This window comes from Amia ocellicauda, chromosome 9 (genome assembly GCF_036373705.1).
Source record: "Amia ocellicauda isolate fAmiCal2 chromosome 9, fAmiCal2.hap1, whole genome shotgun sequence".
Classification (NCBI taxonomy): Eukaryota; Metazoa; Chordata; class Actinopteri; order Amiiformes; family Amiidae; genus Amia; species Amia ocellicauda.
Genome location: NC_089858.1, coordinates 14,737,287 through 14,763,228, shown reverse-complemented (window position 1 = coordinate 14,763,228; position 25,942 = coordinate 14,737,287). Strand labels below are relative to the sequence as shown.

The 25,942-nt window shown below is 43.7% G+C and overlaps 1 protein-coding gene across 1 annotated transcript; it reads right to left on the bottom strand.

The window, feature by feature from the left end:
• Positions 1–208: 208 nt before the first annotated feature.
• Positions 209–17,132, bottom strand: galr1b (galanin receptor 1b). Its single transcript, XM_066713386.1, has 3 exons — positions 16,271–17,132; positions 13,164–13,229; positions 209–1,702 (listed from the first exon to the last, which is right to left on the bottom strand). The coding sequence occupies exons 1-3, from the start codon at positions 16,940–16,942 to the stop codon at positions 1,385–1,387; spliced, it is 1,056 nt and encodes a 351-aa protein (XP_066569483.1). The 5' UTR covers positions 16,943–17,132; the 3' UTR covers positions 209–1,384.
• Between the last annotated feature and the right edge of the window lie 8,810 nt (positions 17,133–25,942).

The window sequence follows — 25,942 nt, the reverse complement described above, 5'->3', positions numbered from 1 at the left end:
GAAGTGAGTGCTGTCATTGTTATCCATTTGCCTGCTTTGTGTCTACCTCTGTGTGTGGCTGCCAGCGTATTGAATCTTAGCCAACCCCTTCAGTGAAGCTGAAGATGCATTTGAAGCAAAGCTCTTAGAAAAGGGAGTGTGAAGAAGGCATGGAAGGAAGGACACATTGAATCGAGATCAATAAATAATCCACACTCTTGGGTAGTTCTACTGTACTTATCAAATATTCACCACTGAGATGTTTTTATTTTCACAATGTTCATGACACTTTACTATTTTCCATGATTTGTTTTCTTCACAATACACCATCACTTACAGGGGTTATAGAGCTAACATTGACGGACACAAAACTGGAAAAACACGTACAATACAAAAAACACAGTAACTGGAGCCTTCTTGTTCACTGTTGTTCTTATTTTTCATCTAAAGCCCAACAGAATGTTGGTTTTTGTTCTGCTTGTTTTTGCTTGTTGGAGTGAGTTTTGCTTTTGCCACTAGTGTGTTAAAAATTGTCAACAGTGGGTCCTGGAAAGCCTGCAACTAAGAGAATGATCTAACGAATTCCTAAATGTGTAGCTGCACATGGAGACCTGCCATTAGCACGGACAGGCCGGGCTGTGGTGTGTGTGTGTGAGAGCTGGTGTTTTTCAGACAGGAGAGCTGTGTGTGTGTATGTGTATGTCTCTACAGGAACAGCAGAGCCACTCTAAAGCTTTGGCATGTATCCCCCCACCCCACCCCCACTGGCATACACTGCTGCACTGCCCAGTTTAAACATAATGAGAATCACAGTAAATTGTTAGAGATGAAACCTAGTGACCTTCTCAGCTGGGTTATATAAATGGAAAACATAGAGGGTGGGGGCAGGTCTGTGTGGGAGCCAGAGGAGTCCTGTCTGTCCTAATGTTTTTGATGCATGAAAAGTGAAACAAACAACGCAGTGGCCGGACTGCTGGACTTGTGTGCACCCATAACTTATTTATTTGCAGCTTTGTGTAAAAAACAGGTGTTGCTTTTAGAAACACTACACCCTCAATTGTATCTAGCTGGATGGAGATCAAATCGATTTATCTTGAATTTCCCTGGTGGAAACCCCTGCACAGCACACAGCACAGAATCTTATTCGGTTCCCTGTGCTCCAGGTTTTCTTTTCACAGCAGGAAAGAGCAGAACCTCGTCAAAGGGGCAGACTTGACGTGTGGAACTGCCCTGTGCAAAGGGCCTCAGTCCTGGTGCACACCCACTGCGGCCCCACACAGGAGTCCACTCAATACATACACCCACTATTTACAGGGACATGAAAAAAGTCTGGCAGCTGGTTCCAGACCCTCATTGTGTTGTGTAAGAGCTGTGGCATTCCCCACGCTTCAGTGCCGGCTCCAGCCTAGACGTTGGTGGTGGAGTGTGTGGTGGAGAAGTTGTCCATGCGGATGCGGACCACTTTCTCCTCGGGCGGCGGGGGGTACAGGAACCAGCAGGTGAACACTTGCTGGCAGGCCTTCCTGAAGTTCTCGGACAGGAAGGCGTACAGGATGGGGTTGATGCAGGAGTTGCCGTAGGCCAGGCAGTGGGAGAGGATGCGGAACGCGAAGGAGGCATCATTCAGCGGGAAGTCCCCGAACTCCGCCCACATGGCGATCACATGGTGCGGCATCCAGCATGTCAGGAACGCCGCCACCACCAGCAGCACTGTCTGTGCCGTCTGCAACACAGGGGTATGTGTCATGACACACACACATATGCAAATACGTACACACACATCCCAGTTCACATGTGCAAAAAAAGCTACATTATATTAAAACTGAAATGTAATTATTGGTACTATGCACACATGCTCGTTAACAGTGTCCTTACTCATGCATTCAGAGCACAACTGTAGATGCACAGTAATGTCAAATAACACAGCATTCGCTCATGATCAGTATTATTTGCCAAGCAAAAAACAACAGCTACTGACTGCTCAGATGCTGTTGTGTGCACATCCTGAGAAACACCTGCAGCTGGCTCAGTACCTATCATGGCTTATTCTGGCATGATTTACCCTGCCCAAAGGTGTGAATGTTCAAGTACACAATATTCAATACCTTACAGGAAAAAATATATATATTTGGTTTGATTCCTGGTTTTATTATAAACAGAACAGCAGTTCAAATTAAGGCATCCTATTTGCATCTGAGTCATTTAAAATGAATTGCGTGGCCACAGTGTTTACATGGCACAATACGTAAATGTTTGGGAGCATAAATCTTGCGTATTATGAAGGGCCTGGTATTTACACCACACTGCAGTGTACGTCCTGTTCAATAACAGGGCTTGCTAAGAATAGGGACTCCCGCTGTGGCCTGATACACAGAAACTGCAAAGCTTTTCCCAATATTTACATCATCCCTGTTGTAATAGGTTTCCAATCACAGTGTACTGCCATTCAATACCAAGAATTGGTGTAGAAAAGTGTAAAATTTGTAAATTTTTTCAGCAGTGTCCTACAGATTTGTAGAACAACTCGCATAATATTCAGCACATTTCTCCCTTCGTGCCACAGAGCGCAGAGGAAGGCAGTGGAGTTTAAGTGGATGAAATGGTGAGCATGTGCTTTCTTCTACAGCTGGTTGGAGAAAGGCAGAGATAGAGAGAGAGCGAGGGAGAGAGAGCAGGCAGGGGGCTGTAAAGGGCAGGGCAGACTGCAAGGAGGAATCAACAGGCCATGTCTGCCTGACCTGAAACTCAGCGCTGTCTATCGATTGACTGCCCACAGCACTGGGCTGCAGGTCCCTATGAGCGTGTAATAAGGTTAGCACTCACGCTCCCTGGAGCAGCCTCTCTGTGCCTGAGAACACCTTGCCTGGCGATGCTGCTGCACTCCTCTCACCAGTGGAGTAGCTTTGGGGGGGGGGATCTGAAAAATATATATCCTACTCACTGTTATTGTCCCTGTGCTGCATCTATCAATAGCTGAAATTGCCTCTTTGCACCACTACATTAAAAAAACACACACTATGCCACTGCCTCTCACTGAGAGCAGTCACAATAACAACAGGCACAACAGCACAACTACAAGTATTAAACATGCACTGTAACTGCAGTTTTCTTTGTATTTTTTAAAATATACGAAAGCCCTCAATGGCACCAGAAAAATAAATAAATAAGTAAATAAATAAACAATCATGAACATACTCTGACTCAGTGTGCTGTATGATGTGCTGAGCTCTGTCAGGAATCCTAAACCTCCCCTGACTCTAATTAGCTCCCAGTTCCTTATGAAGAGGGACACGGGCGACTGCAGGCTGTCAAACCGATTGTTACACGCCCCTCGGGAGAACGGCTTCAGTTGTACGGATTGTGACGGGCACTACATGTGCGTTTTCTGTTACTGATAGGCAAACACAAAACAAAGCTCATGAAGAAAGATTAACAATTTAATCTTCCACCTACTGCACCTGCTGCCTTATCAGGGCAGACGATACAGATACATCGGTAAATCCACTGATTTTACGGTATTGAAAGAAGCCACCATGAACAAGGGATTGGACACTCTTCAAACGTCTATGGCAGCAACGTCATGGTATATGGCTCATGTGCTCATTGAGCCCCCTTACACAATGAGATGCTGTGGCACGGATTACATAATTTGTTAATTATATATCAAATCTGAACAGCAGTGGTCCAGTGCAATGCTGCAGCAATGCCCCCCCACCCCAGGCAAGTGTCTCAGGCCCTGCTGGTAGACGCAAAGGCAAAAGATGGAGCTCCTGGGAAGTAGGATGAGAGTGCTGAGTGTGATGTGGGTGCTGGTCTCTGGAGACGAATACACAGCCTTGAACGCTGCCCACATTACCCTGTTTTTCCTTAGGACAAATTAAATGCAGGAGATGGTTGTTGCTGGTGGGTTCAGATAGCGAACAGGAATGAGAGAATTATGCTGCTGATGGTGTTTGTGTCTCAGAGTGCCCAGCTGCCAGCTAAAGGTTAACAGAACCAATCTCGCTCTACTGCAGCAGCAAGCAACAGCAATGCCCGTGGACCAACTCAGCTGCGTGCTGTGGTTTAATCACTTTGACCCCATACCAGTCACTGCAGCGCAGCATCAACACTTTAGAATCTTCTCTTACTTTCCCCAGTTTTTCTTTTCTTTTTTTATTGGTGCTGAGATTAAAGCCTGGGCTCCTCTCTGTGCTCCGTCACCAAGTCTAATTGTTTCCTGGAAAAGTTCCATCTTTTTTTTAAGAAAATGATATTTTCATATTTTATATATATATATATATATATAACACTTGGAAAAGGCAATATGAAGACCTCAGCTATACCTTATAAAGGCAATGGTCAGGGGAAGGAAACTGTGTGGGAGAGGAGGGGCTAAGGGAAAGTCTGAGCTCTCCATCATCCCCACCCCCAGCACTGGATTACACATCAGCACACACCTCGGCTTTATCGCGGACTACAATCCCACAGTCCTAATATTTATTTTAAAGGTTTCCTTCCAGCTTTCATTTACAGTAATGCCATCTCTGGCTTTGACTATTCACACATACAGATGATTCCCCTTGCATGCAGTGTGGATCTTTAAGAGTGCTGTGGAATTCTGTCATTCACAGGCCTGTTGACAGCAGGAGGGGTAGCCCTTGGAGCGCCTATGCAAGCGCAGTGCCATGCCAATGTTGACTGGCAACTAAAGCATGCGAGCACAGAAAGTCAGCACTATACACCACAACACAGCCAGGCATCAATTTGTGAGAATGCCTCCACAAGTCCACCACATGTGTTCGAGTCTCACAGGACTGCATAGCTCTGGTGCCTCCCCCTGTTACCTCTCCCTTCTCTCCTTCCATCTCTCCCTCTCACCCTCTCTCTCTCTCTTTGAGGAGCTACAGGGACAGCATTTTTTGCAAGAACAATGCTGGGAGGATGTGTCTGTGGGAGGAGGCTCTAGATTTAAGTCTACAGCAAAACCCACCACAGTCTGGGCAGAAGCACAATGACTGCTGCTTATTGCGCTCCCCCCAGCTGGGCACTCTGATGCACAAGAACACATTCCTGAGCTGCCCGGGACTCATTTCCAGCCTGTGACTTCTACACACAGCGCCAATGTAATGTACAGTGAGGGAAAAAAGTATTTGATCCCCTGCTGATTTTGTACGTTTGCCCACTGACAAAGAAATGATCAGTCTATAATTTTAATGGTAGGTGTATTTTAACAGTGAGAGACAGAATAACAACAAAAAAATCCAGACAAACGCATTTCAAAAAAAGTTATAAATTGATTTGCATGTTAATGAGTGAAATAAGTATTTGACCCCTTCGACTTAGTACTTGGTGGCAAAACCCTTGTTGGCAATCACAGAGGTCAGACGTTTCTTGTAGTTGGCCACCAGGTTTGCACACATCTCAGGAGGGATTTTGCCCCACTCCTCTTTGCAGATCCTCTCCAAGTCATTAAGGTTTCGAGGCTGATGTTTGGTAACTCGAACCTTCAGCTCCCTCCACAGATTTTCTATGGGATTAAGGTCTGGAGACTGGCTAGACCACTCCAGGACCTTAATGTGCTTCTTCTTGAGCCACTCCTTTGTTGCCTTGGCTGTGTGTTTTGGGTCATTGTCATGCTGGAATACCCATCCACGACCCATTTTCAATGCCCTGGCTGAGGGAAGGAGGTTCTCACCCAAGATTTGACGGTACATGGCCACGTCCATCGTCCCTTTGATGCGGTGCAGTTGTCCTGTCCCCTTAGCAGAAAAACACCGCCAAAGCATAATGTTTCCACCTCCATGTTTGACGGTGGGGATGGTGTTCTTGGGGTCATTCCTCCTCCTCCAAACACAGCGAGTTGAGTTGATGCCAAAGAGCTCGATTTTGGTCTCATCTGACCACAACACTTTCACCCAGTTCTCCTCTGAATCATTCAGATGTTGGCAAACTTCAGACGGGCCTGTACATGTGCTTTCTTGAGCAGGGGGACCTTGCGGGCGCTGCAGGATTTCAGTCCTTCACGGCGTAGTGTGTTACCAATTGTTTTCTTGGTGACTATGGTCCCAGCTGCCTTGAGATCATTAACAAGATCCTCCCGTGTAGTTCTGTGCCGATTCCTCACCGTTCTCATGATCATTGAAACTCCACAAGGCGAGATCTTGCATGGAGCCCCAGACCGAGGGAGACTGACAGTTATTTTGTGTTTCTTCCATTTGCGAATAATCGCACCAACTGTTGTCACCGTCTCACCAAGCTGCTTGGCGATGTTCTTGTAGCCCATTCCAGCCTTGTGTAGGTCTACAATCTTGTCCCTGACATCCTTGGACAGCTCTTTGGTCTTGGCCATGGTGGAGAGTTTGGAATCTGATTAATTGATTGCTTCTGTGGACAGGTGTCTTTTATACAGGTAACGAGCTGAGATTAGGAGCGCTCCCTTTAAGAGAGTGCTCCTAATCTCAGCTCGTCACCTGTATAAAAGACACCTGGGAGCCAGAAATCTTGCTGATTGATAGGGGATCAAATACTTATTTCACTCATTAACATGCAAATCAATTTATAACTTTTTTGAAATGTGTTTTTCTGGACTTTTTTGTTGTTATTCTGTCTCTCACTGTTAAAATACACCTACCATTAAAATTATAGACTGATCATTTCTTTGTCAGTGGGCAAACGTACAAAATCAGCAGGGGATCAAATACTTTTTTCCCTCACTGTATATATTCAGTAAAGGCTGAAAGTAAATGCTTCTGCATTATCATTAGGACTGGCAGAGGGGTAGCCAAGACAAACTGGCTCAGTGTGTGGTCCCAGGAGTTTTCAGCACTGCCCATGTATCAAAAACTTCACACTAAATGCATGGTAGTCTTGATCTCTTGCTTGTCAGCCTCAGTGCAGACTCTATACATGTCTGTGAAATGATCTGAACCCTCTTTTCACACCTGACAGTTGTCTCCTCTGCTTCCTGCCTGCTCCGCACACAGCTCCCATCTCACTGCCTCAGCTGTGACCAGAACTACAGCATCAAAACTAACACTCAGGGCACAAGCACAGAGGGAATGGTGGGCGGTGCCGCCAGAGTGAGAACCGTCCTCTCGCTAACAGTGAGCGCTCAACTGCGAGCATCCTCCGTGTCTCAGCGCTGAATCTCAGCCTGATTGCCATGGCGCACCCAGAGAGGGCTACTCAGCAGCACATATGGAGGCAGCCCTGTTTTCCTGACTGCCTTGTGGGACTAATTCACATTTAATTAAGAAAAAATAAGCCATGCACAAAATTCCTGTGATGTCATAGTAAATGTTTTCCACTGCCATGTTTCAGTAACACATTAACTCAATGGTCATAACTTCATGAAATATTAACTTGCATGCCCGGGGGCAGTCCTGAGAGTTCCTCCTGGACTCCAAAGTGAACACCTCCGGGCTGAGCTGACCTTTCTAGCAGCTATTGAAGTGATGTGCATAGAGTGCTTGTGATGTTAAACTCAGACCCAGAACTGGAGCCACCACACAGCCCCGAACCCACTACAAAACACCACAAGAAATACAACTCTGTTCTCACTACATCATAAGAAGTATAGCATTATTAATACAAACAGGTAAATTTCCAGATCTCCCCCCTCTCTCCGAGTCTTACTCTCCCTCTCCCTCCTTCTCCCCTGCTCTCTCCCTGCAGTAGTCGTGTTCCAGTAAAGGCAGAATTACTGTCAGCCCTGGCTAATGAGGGGGGCCTGTGGAGGTTCACAGGGCTGCAGCCGCAGAGCCGCTCCCGTGCTGTAACACGCCAGCCCTGGAGTCTGCTGCAATAACTCAATCCTGTGGAGGACCAGCCTGGTCCCTTGGGAGTCAGGCCGGCCGAGCTCCAAGGGTCTGAAGGGAAAGTCTCCAGATTGAGGGAATTTGATCTTCTTTGGCTAAAACAGGGTTGACGACATGGGGACTTGATCCAGGCCCCACCACTGACTGCAGCTCCGCCACCCCCTCCCTGCATTAGGATCCCTTGGGCAGTACGGGGAGGGAGGGACAGGGCATCGGGCATTTAATTTACCCCCCCAAAAAGAGCCAATTACAAAGACAACAGCTGGATATCTTACTAAATGCCCAATACAATACATTCCCCCTGTTCCTCGTTTGTATTCTTCATGCCTTAAATATAAACATGAGAACATTTTCACATTGGAAGGCAAAATGGTTTTCAAGTGCAGGATCTGTGTGGGTGCGCCTCCTTTCCCCCACTCTATTAGCTAGGCAAGTACTACAGGCCGAGAAGTAGGTACTTGAATCAAAATGAACAGGGAAAGAAATGAAAGGGCACACAAAGGAACGGAGCACCGCTGATAGTGTTTTTTTTCTTCCTCTAGATGAAAGTTATGTTATTCTTGTTCTATAAATAAACATATAGTGCATTCCAGATCCATCTCTTACCCTGTCCTGAATCAGATCCTCATTGTGTGAATTGTTACAACCACTAACCACGGCCAAGGGGCCTTCACAGTCCCTCATGCTCCACACGTCCCACACGGAGACAGGAAGCTAAGGCAGGCAGGAAGGCATGCCTGAGAGGGAAGTGCTTACCAACACAGCCCTACAGTAGCAGAACCGCTGCTCCCTCACCTTGAGCTGCAGCTTGTCTTAATGTCTGTCTCCCAAGTCACCTCAAATTTCCATTACAAAGCTTTTCATAATTTCATGCATACGAAATAATCATTGTTAATAAGCAAGATCCTCTCGAGCAGCTCTTTATCAGCTGGTGAATAGAGTTTTTATGATAATCGTCTAATGAAGGAGACACTGTATCCAGTTTCATTTCCAATTTTAAAGGCAGCAGATATTGCATTGTATTTTTCCCCCAATCCAAAACTGAAATTAAACTTAAAGCGATTAAAAACATTTTAATACAGTTGGAAAGAAATGTGCAGCAGCGAGCAAGGGCAGTGCGGAGGCAGTGGGAGGGGAACGGGTCAGAGCCGAGCCTCATTGCGGATGCACACCTCAGAGAACTCGGGCCAACCTTGCCACACAGCCAGCAAGGGCAGCTCCAGTCCCCTCTGGGACATCAGGCACAGACTAAGATGGGATAAAGAGATCAAACTCAAGTAAAACAGTGACAATCTTCACCTTCCTAAGAGCAAAAATACCCCCTTCTGATGTGCTACAGGAAACACTCACAGAAATAAAATAGACCCCTTCCCCACACTCATAATCTTCTCCTACCACCTCCCACAAGGGCTACCCTCCACCCACACACTGCCAGTCTCTCCTAGCACTATTGTTCTTGATATGTCCCACTCAGGGTAATTACTGCACGTGTCTTTCTCTCCATGGAAGCGTGTCCGCTTGATTGGTGCGATTCAAGTGTGTTTTCAAGTTTCTCATGCACCCCAGCCAGCGCAGTCCCCTGCCCTGTAAGAGCCCCATGAAAACTCTAATCTGCTGCCGTCAATAAATTGCCTCAAGAAAACTGGGCATTGGTATACACCTGGAATGCATGTCAGTTCTGTCCATTTCCAGTCAAGGAAGATGATGCACATGAGGATACAGCCCAGCTAAACAGGTGTCATGTGATCCACTCGATCAGGACATTTTCATTCACTTGTTTTCAATTAAGTACAAATGTGAATATGTGTGTGTGTGTGGGGGGAAGCATTAGGCCTCATTTCCTTGGCCACAGAGGTATTTATATCTCCTACTATAATAAAAACACAGCCACACTCGCAGATCCACAGACCTGGGGACCAGCTGTCCTTTGCATATGCATTGTATTTAATTTCCATTTTAAAGAGCTCATCACAGTGAAGAAGGCTGTTGTACTAAACGGAGAGGTTTAATTTATTGGCTTTGCTAAGATGGTGTGTTAAAGTCAAGGGCCCTCTTCGGTGTATCTGCGGTGGCTGCATGCCTGGGGACGTTAATGAAGGGTGCCTGGGAGGAGTCAGAGACCTGCTGTTGTCACCTATTGTGGTTCCCTAATGAGTGTCTCACTGCATAGATTGTTGTACTGTACCCTTGTAAACCTGTGTAGGCATCTGCCAAAGGAATAAACTATTGAAAAAGCAACAATGCCAGGAGGATGGAGACATACCACTCCAAAGCTAGACAGCACAGAGTCTCGCTGGGTGTCACAGTGAGGTCACTAGAATAGCTGATTTAAAGGAGGGAAACAGGGAAACACTTCACATCAAAGGTGCAGTAATGGGATGATTTCCTACTTGGCGCTCGCAGGCTGTGAATGATTTGATGAGATTTTAGAAACAAAAACAACTTAACAACTCTTAAGCACTAAAGGGGTACTTCATTGTTGCTGAACAGGCTATACTTGGTTCGTTTACATTTGTTGCTGCAGCCGAGAGTGCAGCCCATGAGTACTGAATGAGCCACCCCACTGCCCCGCAGCCCCCTGACGCGGTACTTCACAGTCCCGACCCTGCAGCGGACCCACGATGCCAGGCACTGTTTCTGAAGACAGCGGCCTGTTTGCAGACTGCTCTTGGAGTGTTATTTTATACTGTGTGGGGTGAGGAGGATGGGAAGGGAAGGATTAGACCAGGAAGAGACAACATCATTTTAAGCAACAGGCACATTTTCCCCTCTTCACGGGTGGAATGAGAAGCTGGCTGCCCCCTGTGCGCCCACCTTTCACAGGGCACTGTATAGAGGATTAGGACCCTGCACACTCCTTGTGTGGCTCAGAAGAGCAGGCTACACGGTGAGTTCTGGACCTGTCGTGATTTCTTGCAGTTAGTACTTTGATTTCAGACGTTTTGGTGATGCAGTGTATGCTATTGTATTTGGAAGCAGCTCTGGATAATGGCATCTCCAAGGCCACTGAGCCAGTGGAAGGCCCCCCCAGCCCTGCACACTCCTGCTCTTTGTTGTTTCCAGCTTCATTTACTCCTCTTACTGATTTCCCAGAGTGGTAAGCACAAGAAAGATTAAAGTGCATTTTCCATTCCCTGAGCTTTAAGGCACTGAAGTCCCCTCGGCCTGTGACAGTTACATTTCTGTCTGCTCTTCTTTGTTCTTTTAGTTTTTCTGGATGAATTGATGATGATGCAGCTTAATAAGGAAAAAAATCACTCAAGATGGCAATTCGATTTGTACAGATCCCGGGATATGAGCTGTGCTGTTACTACCCGAGACCTTGCCCGATGTTGTAGTTTTGAACGATTGAAATTAATATATCTTTCCATGTGTCTTCCCTCTGCTTTGTTATTTATTTTGTAAACTCTGGCCTCGGCTACCAAAGTGTGCCTGCTGTGAAGCACAACAATAACAGGTTACAATGTGTATGATGGATTTAACTCTGGATGGTAACATGTGTGAAAATGTCTTTGAGAAGTGTGACAAAACCATCTTGACATGGACTTGCTATTCATTTACAACATGCATTCCCCACGCCATAACCTCCTGTGGAGAAATCAAGACAATTGTGCAATATACCAGACAATCACTGTGGACCTTACGTCGGTTATATTTATATATTTATATGTATTTCAGTTTTAAACTAATTTCCTTCCTTTTGTTTTATTTTTTACTTTCATTAAAGACCCATTAAAGGTCAGGTGTACACTTCTGTTGTCAGAAATTGCGAAGTAGCTTTAATCAGGAGTACAGGATGCCATTTTCAACGCATAAAATGTAAATCTTTTTCAATTGTATACAACTCTTTGGGAGAGCTCTTTTGTTATACTTGTATTTGATATATATATATATAAACAAATCACTGTAAATATTACTAAAGAACTAAACAAATCTGAGTTTTCATTAAGCAGATCAAGGTGGTCTCCTCTCTGTGCAGAAAATCTAGCGTGAGCTCCCCTGCTCAGAAGGAAAAAGGACCGTGTGAAATACAGAGGCTTAATGAGAAGAAGAGTAATTACATTAATATTATGCTGTGAAGTAAAGCTCTTAACTAATTGACAGTCCACTATCTAAGTCTTGTGGTCAGCAATTTGTTGCTATGGCTACTGATTACAGCTTTTTATTAAGATGTGAAATTAAGCACATTTTCGGACAATGTTGCTCATTATTAAAATTACAGGCCTCACAAAATTAGCAGTCTTACTGTGCCCAGGGTCACCTACCATCTCCTGTTGTGTGCGGTCTCAGTCTAGTAAAATCCCCTGCCTTTATTTTCAAGGTAAACACACTGCCTCTGTAGTCATTGGCAACACAGTCACCTATCAGATGTACCAGCAGCAAAGAAGCAAATGTAACTCATTCAGACTTAATTCCAGGTTCTGAAATTGGTTCCGCGGAACCTGGGGGAGGTGGGGTCTATAATGCCCTTTCAATGCTAAGATTAGATTTAAAGGTGGAAACGCAACAATACAGAATATCTGCCCTGGGGTCAAAATAAATACTACTTTTGTAAAGCGATTTCCAATTTCATTTTGATGCTGTTGATTATTGAATCAGATTCTGGTGCTGTAGAGGAGCACTTTTGTGGGGCGACAGAGCTGGCAGCTCAGCTCCATTTGAATGCATGCTCCACGCTGCCACACATTAGGAAACTTTGACTCCAGGAATCTGACAAATAATCTGTGAGCCGTCGCATTAAAATGCTTCTGGTTATAGGATTGAACCCATGACCCTTCAATCCAGAGACCAGACTCAGACATAAACACATACATATACACATTCAAACATGCACATGCTTCTGTGTGTGTTTATAACATTTTCTTTCAGAATATTGATGTTTCCAGGAGAGGGACTTAGAAGTAAACATTCACATTAATTTCCAATTCATTACCACTGTCTCTTAATTGCATTGATAAGAGCACAGTGCAGGGAGCACCATTGCAGTGCTGTAAACCCAGTACTTCAGACCTCGACTGTAAGGATGTCCTGTCTGGCACAAGCAAAGTGAAAACTAACCAGGCCCAAGATTGGGCTGGGAGGTGCAGCCCCCGGCACTAAAGAGCCCAGGTAAGTAGGCTTTATATTTCACCCTTAAATTGGACATTTAGAAAGACTGAATCATTTACTTCTGATCAGTTATACAGGGTTGTGTTTATGTCAAACACACAACTGAAAACCCTTCAACCTCTCAAGGACCAGGGCTCCCTGGATTTAGGTAAGAGGCAGTACTATACTCCACTATACTGCATTTGCTCTGTCTTTGGAAACGGGGTTAAGAGGAGAGCAGTTAAAATGACTGCATGGCTGCTGGCAGGGACTGGGGAGAGCTTCGCGCAGACCTACCTTCTTCTTTGAGCGTTCAGATTTCTTGGACATGTTCTTCACTTTTTTATGAAGGTGGTACAAAACCTAAAAGAAGAAAATAATAATGTTAATAATAATGTTAATAATAATAATAATAATAATAATAATAAAAAAAATCAAACAAGAGGTTTCAAAATGGAATAGATACAGAAGCATTACCTCTCAAGAATGGCACAGCTGAAGATTATTATTATTATTTTTTTTTATAATTTCATCACACAACCTTTAATTGAGTGGGAATGCTGATCCCGGCCCTGGGGATGCAGTGGAAGCTCCAGTTATTGTATCATTGCCTGTCTACGTGAATATGATCCATCCTGGTGCCATTAAAATACTGGTGTTGCAGTGCTGACATTGTGCATGACCGTAAGCAACATCGAGCACTCAGGCCACTCTGGGTTGCGGCACTGAGCAGAAGTTCCGGGTCTGTATAATCTGTGCATGACAAGAATTGGCCCAACAATCAGGGCATCAAGTCTGTGGCATTAAACATCACTCACTGGATTGTTTCACTTACTGAACACACTGAAAACCAGGAGGGAGAGAGAGAGCAAGCAAGAAGAGGGGGGTCTGTGAAGGGCCTGGACCTTTTCACACCTGCAGTCAGAGGAAAACATGGTGCTATATAATATTATTAAGATTAGGTAAAGCCCCAGATCTCATAAATACTACACTATGGCTGTCACTAGCCATAACTCAGCCACCACAATACCACTAACGTTATGACATTAAAACCACACATTTTGGTAAGTTCTTGATACCTTCTGTATTTCTGTGTATCTGAATGTAGTATGTATATTTGTATGCTGTGAAAAATCTGAAGACAATTATTAGGAGCACAATATGTAGAAAACCTCCATCTTGGCGTCTGAACGGGTTCATTCGAGGTCATGGCGTGAACATTATCAGGTTGTTGCTCCGACCAAGTACACTCCCCTAAAGGATTATTAGGAACACCATACTAATACTGTGTTTGACCCCCTTTCGCCTTCAGAACTGCCTTAATTCTACGTGGCATTGATTCAACAAGGTGCTGAAAGCATTCTTTAGAAATGTTGGCCCATATTGATAGGATAGCATCTTGCAGTTGATGGAGATTTGTGGGATGCACATCCAGGGCACGAAGCTCCCGTTGCACCACATCCCAAAGATGCTCTATTGGGTTGAGATCTGGTGACTGTGGGGGCCAGTTTAGTACAGTGAACTCATTGTCATGTTCAAGAAACCAATTTGAAATGATTCGACCTTTGTGACATGGTGCATGGTGGTCTTCTGCTGTTGTAGCCCATCCGCCTCAAGGTTGTACGTATTGTGGCTTCACAAATGCTTTGCTGCATACCTCGGTTGTAACGAGTGGTTATTTCAGTCAAAGTTGCTCTTCTATCAGCTTGAATCAGTCGGCCCATTCTCCTCTGACCTCTAGCATCAACAAGGCATTTTCGCCCACAGGACTGCCGCATACTGGATGTTTTTCCCTTTTCACACCATTCTTTGTAAACCCTAGAAATGGTTGTGCGTGAAAATCCCAGTAACTGAGCAGATTGTGAAATACTCAGACCGGCCCGTCTGGCACCAACAACCATGCCACGCTCACAATTGCTTAAATCACCTTTCTTTCCCATTCAGACATTCAGTTTGGAGTTCAGGAGATTGTCTTGACCAGGACCACACCCCTAAATGCATTGAAGCAACTGCCATGTGATTGGTTGGTTAGATAATTGCATTAATGAGAAATTGAACAGGTGTTCCTAATAATCCTTTAGGTGAGTGTATGTGGTTTCTACCGTAATTTCCACATGACGTGAACGCAGGGCTAGAGCGCAAAGGGGAAGGTGTGCAGCTGAAGCTAATTTCAATGTGAATACAATATTGCAGGTCGCCGCTGTGCAATGACCTTGTGTTTCCAGGTGTCTTATGCCTTGTGTGCATTGGGAAATAGCCGAACCGAACCGGAATCAAATAGTGTCCGTCTAGCCCTGCAGCATATCTGAACTTGACTCGGAGTTGAATCGGACGGTGAGTGCGGCTACGAAATACGTCATAGTTTTCCCCCCTGCTGACTTGATAGCTGTGCACAGATATATGTATTTATATAGTTATGCATGTGCTGAACTGCTTCTGTAATTCAAAGTGTAAAAAGTCTGTGAGTATTCCTTCTACAACTGGATGTATCATACAGTTGAATACATACATCCAAAGTTTAAATACAAGACAGATAAGGAAGGGAAAGCCAGAGTGTTGCAGGAATAGCCAAAGTGTCGATGGCACGCGTGTGAATATGAGTTACCGGCTTTAGACTAATGCATTTCAAACTATGCAAACATTAAAACAAGAGCACTAATCCTGCCACAAGTGAGTTGGATATGCACGTTGCATTCTAAAAAATATTAAATTGAAACAAGGCATTATTGGTCTCGGGTACTACACTGACTACATTCAAAAAGGTATATACAAATCTGTATAGCAGGCCAAGTACAGGGCAGCCTCTTAATTCTCAACACATGTCAGTGGGTTATAAAGTACCAATGACGGAATTTAGGAGCTACTTGAATGGTGGTTAATAATTGCCCTAATGAGTGCCCGTGCGCGCCTGGGTCATGCGTAATTGGCATCTTCAAAACAAATGGAACACTGCCGTGCGTCTGGACTGCGCACACTGGGGCAGGTTGCACTTTGGTTATGTTCTGCAATTTAATGAAAATAATCAACGTGTTCATCAAGGTTTATGAGACTGCAGGGGCTCCAAAGGTCTTTAGTGGGCGAGGATCAAATGTATCAGCGGCTCTTCAAACTATTGTTTTTAGATCACTATTTCCGACTCAGTCAGGAAGAAAATTAGAAGCTCTTAAGCACACAATCGGCACACACCACTAATCCCAGCCTGCGCGTCGGCACCCCCACAGGCTGTGCGCTGCGCTCTCCGGCAAGCCCGTCCGAGTGAGACAGGCAGGCAGGCGTGCGTAAAGCCAACCAGTGCGCCTCGCCTCCCCCACTAGCACGGCTTCACACCTTTCCCCACCACAACCAGTAACAGAAACAAACCCCCAGACAATGCAAATGGTAGAAGGTTCACTTTCTTTCCTTACCTTTGCATAACAGCATGTGATTAACACCAGGGGCAGCAGGTACCCAATGATCAAAATAGTCACTTTATACGTGTGTTTGGTGGCGCTGTCAGCCCACTCCTCCCAGCAGAACGAGCTGTTGGGGGCTTCCTGGTGGCTGGTGATGGTCTGGTGTTGTGCCACCGGGATGGCGAAGACGAAGGAGAGCACCCAGATCACTGCCACACCGATCGAGGCGTTCTTCTTGTTTCGGATGCAGGGCGAGCGCTTGGAGTGAACCACGGCGATGTATCTGTCCACCGACATCGCCACCAGCGTGAAGATGCTCACCAGCATGCTGACCATCACGAAGTAGTGCACGAATTTGCACAGGAAGGCGCCGAAGATCCACTCGGGCAGCGAGTAGATGGTGGCTTGGAACGGCACGCAGAACAGCAGGAAGGACAGGTCCGCGATGCTGAGGTTCAGGATGAACGTGTTGGTGATGCTCCTGGAGCGCCGGGACTTGATCCTCCCGATCACGATCATCACCAGAGTGTTCCCGATGATGCCCAGGAGGAAAATGACCCCGAACACGATGGGCACTATCACCACCTCCGGGCCCCCGTCCTTGTCGCCGGTGTGGTTCAGGTGTCCCGCACTGTCGCCCCAGATGTAGGTATCGTTGCTGGAGAACAGTGAGCCCCCGTCCATGCTGGCAGTTGGCAGAGAGTGTTAAAACACTTGCGGTGTGAGTTGAAAGGGAGAAGCAGAGGAACTTCGCATATCACAGCTGCTTTCTCCTCATCTCCTGCCTGCACGCCATGCGCTCTGCACTGTGCTCCAGCCCGGTACTCGCAGAGCCCTGTGCGGCGCCAGGACCGGGAGTTAGGAGGTAGACCCACTGCTTGACTCAGAGGCGTACTCGGGTGCCTGCTTTCTAACACATGCCTCTCACCAGCACTCCTTAAAGTGGCAGTAACGCGTATTGCAGGCGTGGAGAGTTGAAGATATATTGTTTTAGACAAGGTTTATGTTACTGTAGAATCATACCTTCTTTTATATAGTTTGGCATTTATTTTATTTTAGCTCTGTTTTTGTTTTTTGTTTTGTTAGTTTGTTCTCTGTAAGGCAGACTAACGGGTCGACTGCATGAGTGTCCAGTTCACATACTCGGTTTGGGATTATTTATGTAGGTCTGTAACAATCCATCCATCCATTTTCGAAACCGCTTATCCTGGTGAGGGTCGCGGGGAAGGCCTATATCAAGAGATGTAAATATTCCAGTCACTTTTAATGTTGTCTTGGCATTTGTTATCTGCACTCTGTGATTGAGGTCACACACCTGAACTGTGTGGAAAGAGAAAGACATCTATAGAGCCACTTCCATTTGAGAAGGTCTGCCAATGACCCATCTGTATGTAGTGGTGCTGTAGCGAGAGGCCTGGGCCACTGTAATCTCTGTGCAGCCAAGAAAATGGTTTATTAAAAAGTTCTCGGGATGGAGTCAAAGCAGCAGGCTAGTTTTCAATCTGTCTCTCTGGTGGAGGCAGGTAAAGGGCACAGCAGCCTGGACATGCGTGCAAAAGGAAATTAAACTTCAAATCTCAGTTTCATCATGAGAAATGATGTGACAGCCTGTCTGATAAGCCCAGGGTGCCAGTGAAGACATGGGGAGGTGTGTGTGTGTGGTGTGTATTGTGTGGAGAATCCAGGGCACCTTACAATACACCACATCATTCTGCAGATACCAATTTATACAGCTGGGTTTTTACAGGAGCAATCTAGGTAAAGTATCCTGCATAAGGGTACAGCAACAGTGTCGCCCACCTGGAACTGAATCCTTCACGTAGAAGTCCAGAGTCCTGTCCACTACTCTGGGTATCAGGATGATAACCCAGCATAGCACAGGAAAATGCAGGCTGCATGTTCAACGAGTAGTGCAATCAGAGGATCTGTAATTATATATACATGTCTATGTGTGAAATACCCTAATAAAATAGTGCTGCATGTATAGCGGATGGGGCTAAGAGAGAGTTTACTGTGGGAACAAAATTGTTGTTGCATATTTGTAGGTTAGTGACTGACCGAGACCGGAGACCTAGGTGAGGGAAACAAGCGACAGATCTCACTGCTGCCCCATGGATTTGGGTCTCATATTGAGCCCCCCAACCTTTTGCAGTTCTCCACCCCCCAATGCCTTTCACGGCACAGCTGACACACCTCCCTCAATGCTCCAAGGCAGGTGATTAGGGCCCCAGAGTAGGGCTGGCTGTGCACCGGCTCCAGAGCCTGGACAGTTTTTGTTAGTTGTGCTCCGGAGCCAGAGTGGAGCTGGAGCTGGCATTGCTGGAGCCGTAATCAGTTCTCACACCAGCTATTAGTACATAATACTTTATTTTCCATTAATTTTAATTCTGTGACACCGTACATTCTCACTCAGTTCAACAATTGATTAGATAATCACAGGACACATCTCTTGTGAACCACTTGCAAAATAAGTAAGTGGGGGGGGGGGGGAACCAAAACGCCAACTTGGGGGTTTGATGAGGACGGGGGTATGATGACTAATCGTACAGTGATTATAACAGATTTTTAACAACATAGCCAATAGATTACAGTGCTTAAAATTACCGGACATTTTCCAAAAAACTCGTTTAACAGTTATTTACACAAAAGTTTAAAAAAAAAAAGTAAATAAAAGCTTAAAAACCAGATTTCTATATTCATATGGCTTTTATATTCTTAGATGTATAGCAAAACAAGACAATAAAAAACAATAAAAATAAAAATAACGATCCCATCCTAGTTTGCACTGTTTTTTGTGGTTCCAGAGCTGGAGCTGGATGAAAGCAGCCGGAGCTGGAGCAGGAGGTCTCCATCAGCCCAAGAGCCAGCCTGGAGCTGGAGCTGGAGGTGAACCTCTGGCGCTACTCCGGAGCGGGAGCCAGCAAACCCTGAGCATTGCTGAGGCCAACCCTACCCCAGAGACAGACCTACGTTTAAAAAGTCAGTGTAGGAGAGAGATCAAGAATGTCTAATTTCAAACTTAATTGGCACGACAAAAGCACACAAGCGCTGCTGAAGCTGACGGGTGTACGTGGCTGCAGGCACAGATAAATCAGATGCATCTTTTATTGGCGCACGTTGAGCAGTGCCGCGCTGCGTGCAGACGGGTTACCAGTTTCCCTGCTGTCACACACTAAAACATGAATTATATAGATAATTTATTTTAAATAATTATTTAGCGAACACGTATAATAGCAAAGTACTAAAACCGCCACTCTTGACTCTTAACTGTGCACGTTTAGAACTAATAATGTGTTAAATCTAACACATTCTGTATCTGTTCAAGGACAACACAACTTTGTATTACAATTTACCAAATTACAATAATGTGTATTTTTAACACAATAATGTGGTTTCCCCGATTATTGTGTTGGGCTTTGGTTAATTTTAACAATTGTGTTGTCCCTGAACAAACACAGAATATGTTAAATTTAACACATTAGTTCTAGGAGTGTGGATTAGACTTTTTTGGTAGCATCCCCAGGCCCCACTATCCTAAACATTATAATATAATCGGTTCAATAATAATGTACCACTTCACTACACTAACATTGCTTTTACATTGTGGTTGCATTTATTGGAGGGTGCATCACGTCATGTTTTGGAACATGCACAATGGTTCATGTTATTATTAGTGCAAAACGAACTGGCCATGATTCACAGATGTAATAGCTGTGTGTGATCTTCCACCTGCTGCAGCGATAAAAGCGAGCATGTTTTTTTTTTTTTTTTTTTTTAGAATTACCAGTGTATTTTACTGCCTTTTATCTATAGTCTATTATTAATAACAACCAATATATTATTATAAGAATCAGGCTCATAAACGGAGGCATCATAAAAAATAAAAATGCATGACATTTATGACAAACCCTTACTCTTTATGCTCCAGCGTTTGTTTCGTAGGTACACAATAGGTCTATACAGTACCTGCTTAAGACAAAACCTCTTTGTGAAAATCGGTATTGCCCTCTCTAATCAGCAGGCTGTCTGTCACGCCCAGGGAGGCACTGCAGTTCACAGGACCATATCCAATCCTGTAGCTGGGAAAGATTTTATTGCCAGCTGGTACCTAGCATGCCTCCCAATAGAAAACCAAATCCTGATTAATATATATTTAATAACAACAATGTTCAAACAAAATGAATTGCTGTATATCTTAGTCCCAGTGCACCTGACCTATGTGTGCTGGTTAACACAAGAAGGGAGCTGGAGAGCTTGTATTGAAGGGAGATCCTTCATTGGACTGCAGGTCCCCACCCCCGTGCAGCGAGCACTGTTCCTCCATCCTGCCATGTCCGTCTCAGGTACACTTACAACACACCCATCTCCGGATTACCCAAATACAGTCTACATTATAGTGCTTCAATACATCTGTACAGTGCGGTGGATTTCCTTCTGTCGGTCTGATCATCTACTTCCACTCCACTGTGCAACCTTCTGCTGGTTTCATCCCCCTACCCCGGCTGAGATATGTATTTAATAATGTATTTCTTAACTGATTTAACGCGACTTCTTTAGTTATTCATATTATTTTGAACTGAAAACAATTGGACTGAGAGGGTAGACACTGTGGGTCAATTGCAGGGAACTTGGTAAGTACGCAGCTCCGTACTAACTCTGCTAATTGACACTATTGCGTCAACATTGTATTTGAAGTATCTGCTTGAAAAGGTAGCATTTAAACCGCATTTTAAAGTTGGATCGCTTCTCACGATACGCGTAAAAAGATTAATCCATTCAACCGGCGTTTCTTGACGCTCACTCGATATAAAACTGTCTTTTTTTTCCATTTTATTTGGGGACGAGAAACCTATCGATTTAACGGTGTGATTTGATCTGTTGGAACGGGTTCCATGATCCATGAACATCAATATTTTTAGATAATTTCAGTTTTACAAGAACAAGCAACTTAATGGGAATGGGACAGAATCACTGTACATAGTTACATATGTATAGCACAAAGCTGGAGTTAGAGTTAGTGATTGGGGTATTAGTCACCTGAGTGCTCAGATATGCAAACCAGAAGACAGGGTGTCCTCCTGGCCAGGGTCAGAACACAGTGACAGATTTGACAGCACACTGAAAAACAAGGACACAACTTTAGTATCGAATTAAAATAGTAAGACAAATCACCAAAAGCACACATGACTTGGTGTATTTCTTTAACCTGAAGAAAGGGGCCTTTAAATGAAGTCTGACTCTGAAACAATTGAAAGGGAATGTAATCAGTAAATAAATATAAACGTTATAAATAAATAAATCAAACCGTCAGGATCTGTAAGGACAGTTCTATTTCACGGGAAACTACATTACATTAAAATAAGCGCACATAATCCAACAGGCCTTATTGGAATGATTAAAGGTCCCAGATAAAATTACACACTGTACAGGTATAATATAATAACAATACAATTCTGTTAGTCATTCGCAGAGCTACATGATTAATTTTACAGTCCGCTGGTTAAACTGTCTTGTGCTATAAAGGCTCTGATGCTGATGTGTTCTTGGTACTTTTGGGATCAAACCCATCTGTCACGTTTGTCAGATTTCTCAAGCAAGGCAATCTCAGATGAGACCGGTGACAAGGCAGGTGTAAAGTCCCACCTGCACAAAGCCACTGCCCTGTCCTGATAATAAGTTATTTCCTGATTTCCTGACACAAAGATTGATTTGGAGACAAGTGTGTGAAGAAAAATAACTACAATCGAAAATTGAAACAAATCGAAAATGTATGGAATCGTTACACCCCTATTAGAGCTTCGTGGCAAAACGTGATAATTAAGCCAATTCCACACATAACTTCTTGCTATGAATATACTCTTAGAGGGTACCTTTTTCACGTAGTATACACAGTTTAAAACGAGTTATGTCTTGTAATCCCAATGCTAAAACTGTTTTTTTCCCCCCAAAACGTGACATTTGACACGCTTGATTTATATCAAAACGCAATACATCCATTTCCAAAACAGCACTGATCTTTGAAACGGTAAACGTACATACGATCACAATGAATACATCATTCAGCAATGTTGACGAAATATCAGACAATATCACAAATTTCAAACCCGTACTTAATAGCAATTTGCTTTTTGGAAAGAGATTTTCTGTGAAATAAAGGGACAGACTAAAATGAATGGCAAAACATAATGCCCATTGACTATAATTGGGGAGTGGAATGCCCATTGACTACAATGGGGAAAATAGAAGGACGGCCTATATCTCCAAATCCCACACAGGAATCCTAAAATCCTGAATACACTTTCTTTAAAATAACCTCATATAAAACATAAAAGTGGAATGACATGGAATGACAGCTGCTTTCTATGGAATGACAGGCCTGGAATATCGAAAACGCACTGAAAACAGTACAAATAGGTTTGACTGCCTGTATCTCCAAATCCTAGACTGGGATTCTAAAATCCTGAATACACTTTCTTTAAAATATCCTAATATAAAACATAAAAGTGGAATGGCAGCTGATTTCCATGGAATGAAAGGCCTGGAATAATGAAAACACATGACAAACATAATAGGATTGTTTCACACACACACCTATTGATTTACAAGCAGGTCTCACAGATGAAATACTTTGGAAGTTGTATGGTTTGTTGAGAGGCAAGCTCGATGATACCACTTCCTGCATTGACAACAAAGAACCATGCCCTCTCTCATTTGATTGGTTCATTTACTTTCTAAACTAAACAAACCTTATCTACCGCAATAAAATGCACAATACTTAATATTTGATTTAATAAAACCTATTGCTTTAATATTAAAATGGAATAAAATATAAATTACTTATTGAATGTCAATTACTGTGAAGAAATGGATTAACAATATAATTTTCTGAAGTATGCAAAGCGAATAAAAATAGTTAATTATCATAATGCTGTCTGTCTTTTCTGCTTTTAATTGCATATTAAAAATCTTTATTAATATTTTTATGCAGACACTTTATTAAGGGTTATTTACAATTGTTTCAATATATCACATTATTTTACATACAGTTGCCATCCATCCATCTTCAAAACCACTTATCCTGGTGAGGGTTGGAGGGAAGCCGGAGCCGATCTGGAGGAATACACCCAGGATGTGACGCCAGGCCATCGGTGGGCAACACACACACACACACACAAACAGGACATTTTAGAGTGACCAGACAGGCCCCCCAAACTGGGACTCAGGACCGGACCACTGGAGCCACTGGAGCTGTGAGGCAGCAGTACTTGCCACCATGCCACCCCATACAGTTGCCAATTTAGTTTATTTTTTCAGATAAGGTTGAACTTGCAGTGTACATAACTGTAGATGACAGAATGTATATATAGGCAGTCAAACCTATTTGCGCTATGCTATGTTATCAGTGCGTTTTCGATATTCCCGGCCTGTAATTCCATGGAAAGTGGCTGTCATTCCATGTCATTCCACTTTTATGTTTTATATGAGGTTATTTTAAAGAAAGCGTAATCAGGAGATATAGACCGTCGTTCTGTTTTCCCCATGGTAGTCAATGGGCATTCCGTTTTGTCATTCATTTTAGTCTGTCCCAGATACGTCCTCCTGTCCTGACCTGTGATGTTCCCCACAATAAACTAACAATAAAGTTATATCAGCATTTCTTTGTGTTCTAGGTAAGTTGGTATTGTGATTTTATTTATTTTATTTATTTATTTAAATATCAGCTACAGCCTATTAGAAATAATAATAACACAAACTTTTAAATCAATAGAACCGTTATTTTATTGTTACACATCTCTACACTATGGCCATGATTGAGAAAAAAAAACAACAACATATATATATATATACTGTGGCAACACTGAAACGGGTGCTATACTAGATAAAGATTGACTGATTTAAATAAATTAATTGCTGTCTCCTACAGGATAGAAGTGTTCCTAACTGGAGTGGCAGTCAAGAGAGGAGAGTGACGCAGTGAAAGCACCAGGTAAACTCTAGTTCAGATTGTGAAAATGCTCGTGAGGGATGTCGCTCTGTTTCCCTTTTTTACATGTGCTGATCCTTGTCCAGTGCAGGCATCAGTGTGACACCAGTCTTCGCCCCATCTTCAATCTGTGCAAATGGCAGGTGCCAGTCAGATCACCAGGCACACAGCAGAGTTCACGGGGTCATGAGATTAATTCACTTAGCTGAAACAGACACCAGGCACATTAGAAACAGCCTTTTGAACAGCCACAGCACTGTCACAGCAGCAGAAGGCAGTGTGGACAGGTGCTCAAAGTTTGATCCAGTGCTCAGGGTTAGAGATAGGCTTGGGGTTAAGGCAACAGTTTGCTCCAGGGTTTGTGAGGAGAGGCAGCAGATGCCTGCACTAGATATCTGACTGCAGAAGGGAACATTTTTACCCAGAGCTCAGGCTTTGCTGACACCAGGCTCCCCGTTGCCTTATCCAGCTCCTGTACACTCCAGTGCCTCCCCTTATTACCGGTGGCCTGAGCTTCAGCACACGTGAGCTGCGTAAACATGAACAGAGTTTTCTGGAAGAAGTGCAAACACACAGACACACTCACACACAGACACACACACATACTGTACATATGTTTATGTGACTAAGTGTGGTCTATAATTATCTACTAGTTAAGTGGAAAACAGACATTTTCATAAAACAAAACATTTTAGTTTTAAACCACTACTAATAATATGTGTTCAATGCAAATCTCTTTGATAGCTGAATGCAACTCTGACATTAATTCAGTTATCACGATGTAGAACGGTGTGCCAGCTAAAATAAGTTAATTAATTAATTTGAACAAGATTCCGTATTTTTCAAGTATTCTGTGCAGGTGTGTAGGGATCTGTGTCTGGTTGTTGTCTGCCAAACTGTTCAGTCAGTAAAACATTTTAAAATTATGTTTATACTGAATGCTGTAAAGAATGCTGTTTTTATATATTATTGTCACAGAAATACAAATATTTGATACATTTTTTAAACAAATATATTTTACAACTATTTATATTACTACTAATACTTCTGCAGGTGCTGCTGCTACTACTACTACTACTACTACTACTACTAATTATATAATAATAATAATAATAATAATAATAATAATAATAATAATAATACTAAGAAGAAGAAGAAGAAGAAGATGAAGGAGTCCTCTTCATCTGCATCGTGTCTGGAGAGTGTCTGCCAGGAGTCGTTTGAAACTTTTTTATCCAGAGCAATAAAAATGCATCTCACAGGCCAGCAGGCAGCTCTCAGTGTTTTTACAATACATTTCCTAAATGAATGTGCAAGTGAATTAATTAAGTGATAAGAGTTCTGAATAATTGATCTCTGTCAGCCTCTAGTCTCCTCAGTCGCAGTTTATCAAGTGCAGCAGCAGCACAGCCTCCCCTCCCTCCCCTGTGCCCGTGTCATTTCTTCCTACAGTGATGAGTGTTCGCCCTCAGACAGGCTAGATAGGATGCTAAACACACACACACACAATTACACTTACAAACACACACTGCACCAAGGAGCAGAATGCAGAAGAATGATGAAAGTGTGTCCTCTTTGAGTGTGATCTCTGAATGAATTAATCTCTGGGTGAAAAGATATTTAATTGGAATTGAGACATCCATCAACTACTAAACATACTAAACTTTCTGTATCCATCAAACAAATGTATCTAGACTGTG

What these genes read in the sequence shown, in the direction of transcription:
- galr1b (XM_066713386.1), bottom strand. Translation starts at nt 16,942, where the DNA reads ATGGACGGGGGCTCACTGTTCTCCAGCAACGATACCTACATCTGGGGC. An exon ending in TCACATGCTGTTATGCAAAG is followed by an intron (nt 13,230 to 16,270) that starts GTAAGGAAAGAA and finishes TTCTTCTTTTAG; the next exon opens with GTTTTGTACCACCTTCATAA. An exon ending in CTGAACGCTCAAAGAAGAAG is followed by an intron (nt 1,703 to 13,163) that starts GTAGGTCTGCGC and finishes CCTGTGTTGCAG; the next exon opens with ACGGCACAGACAGTGCTGCT.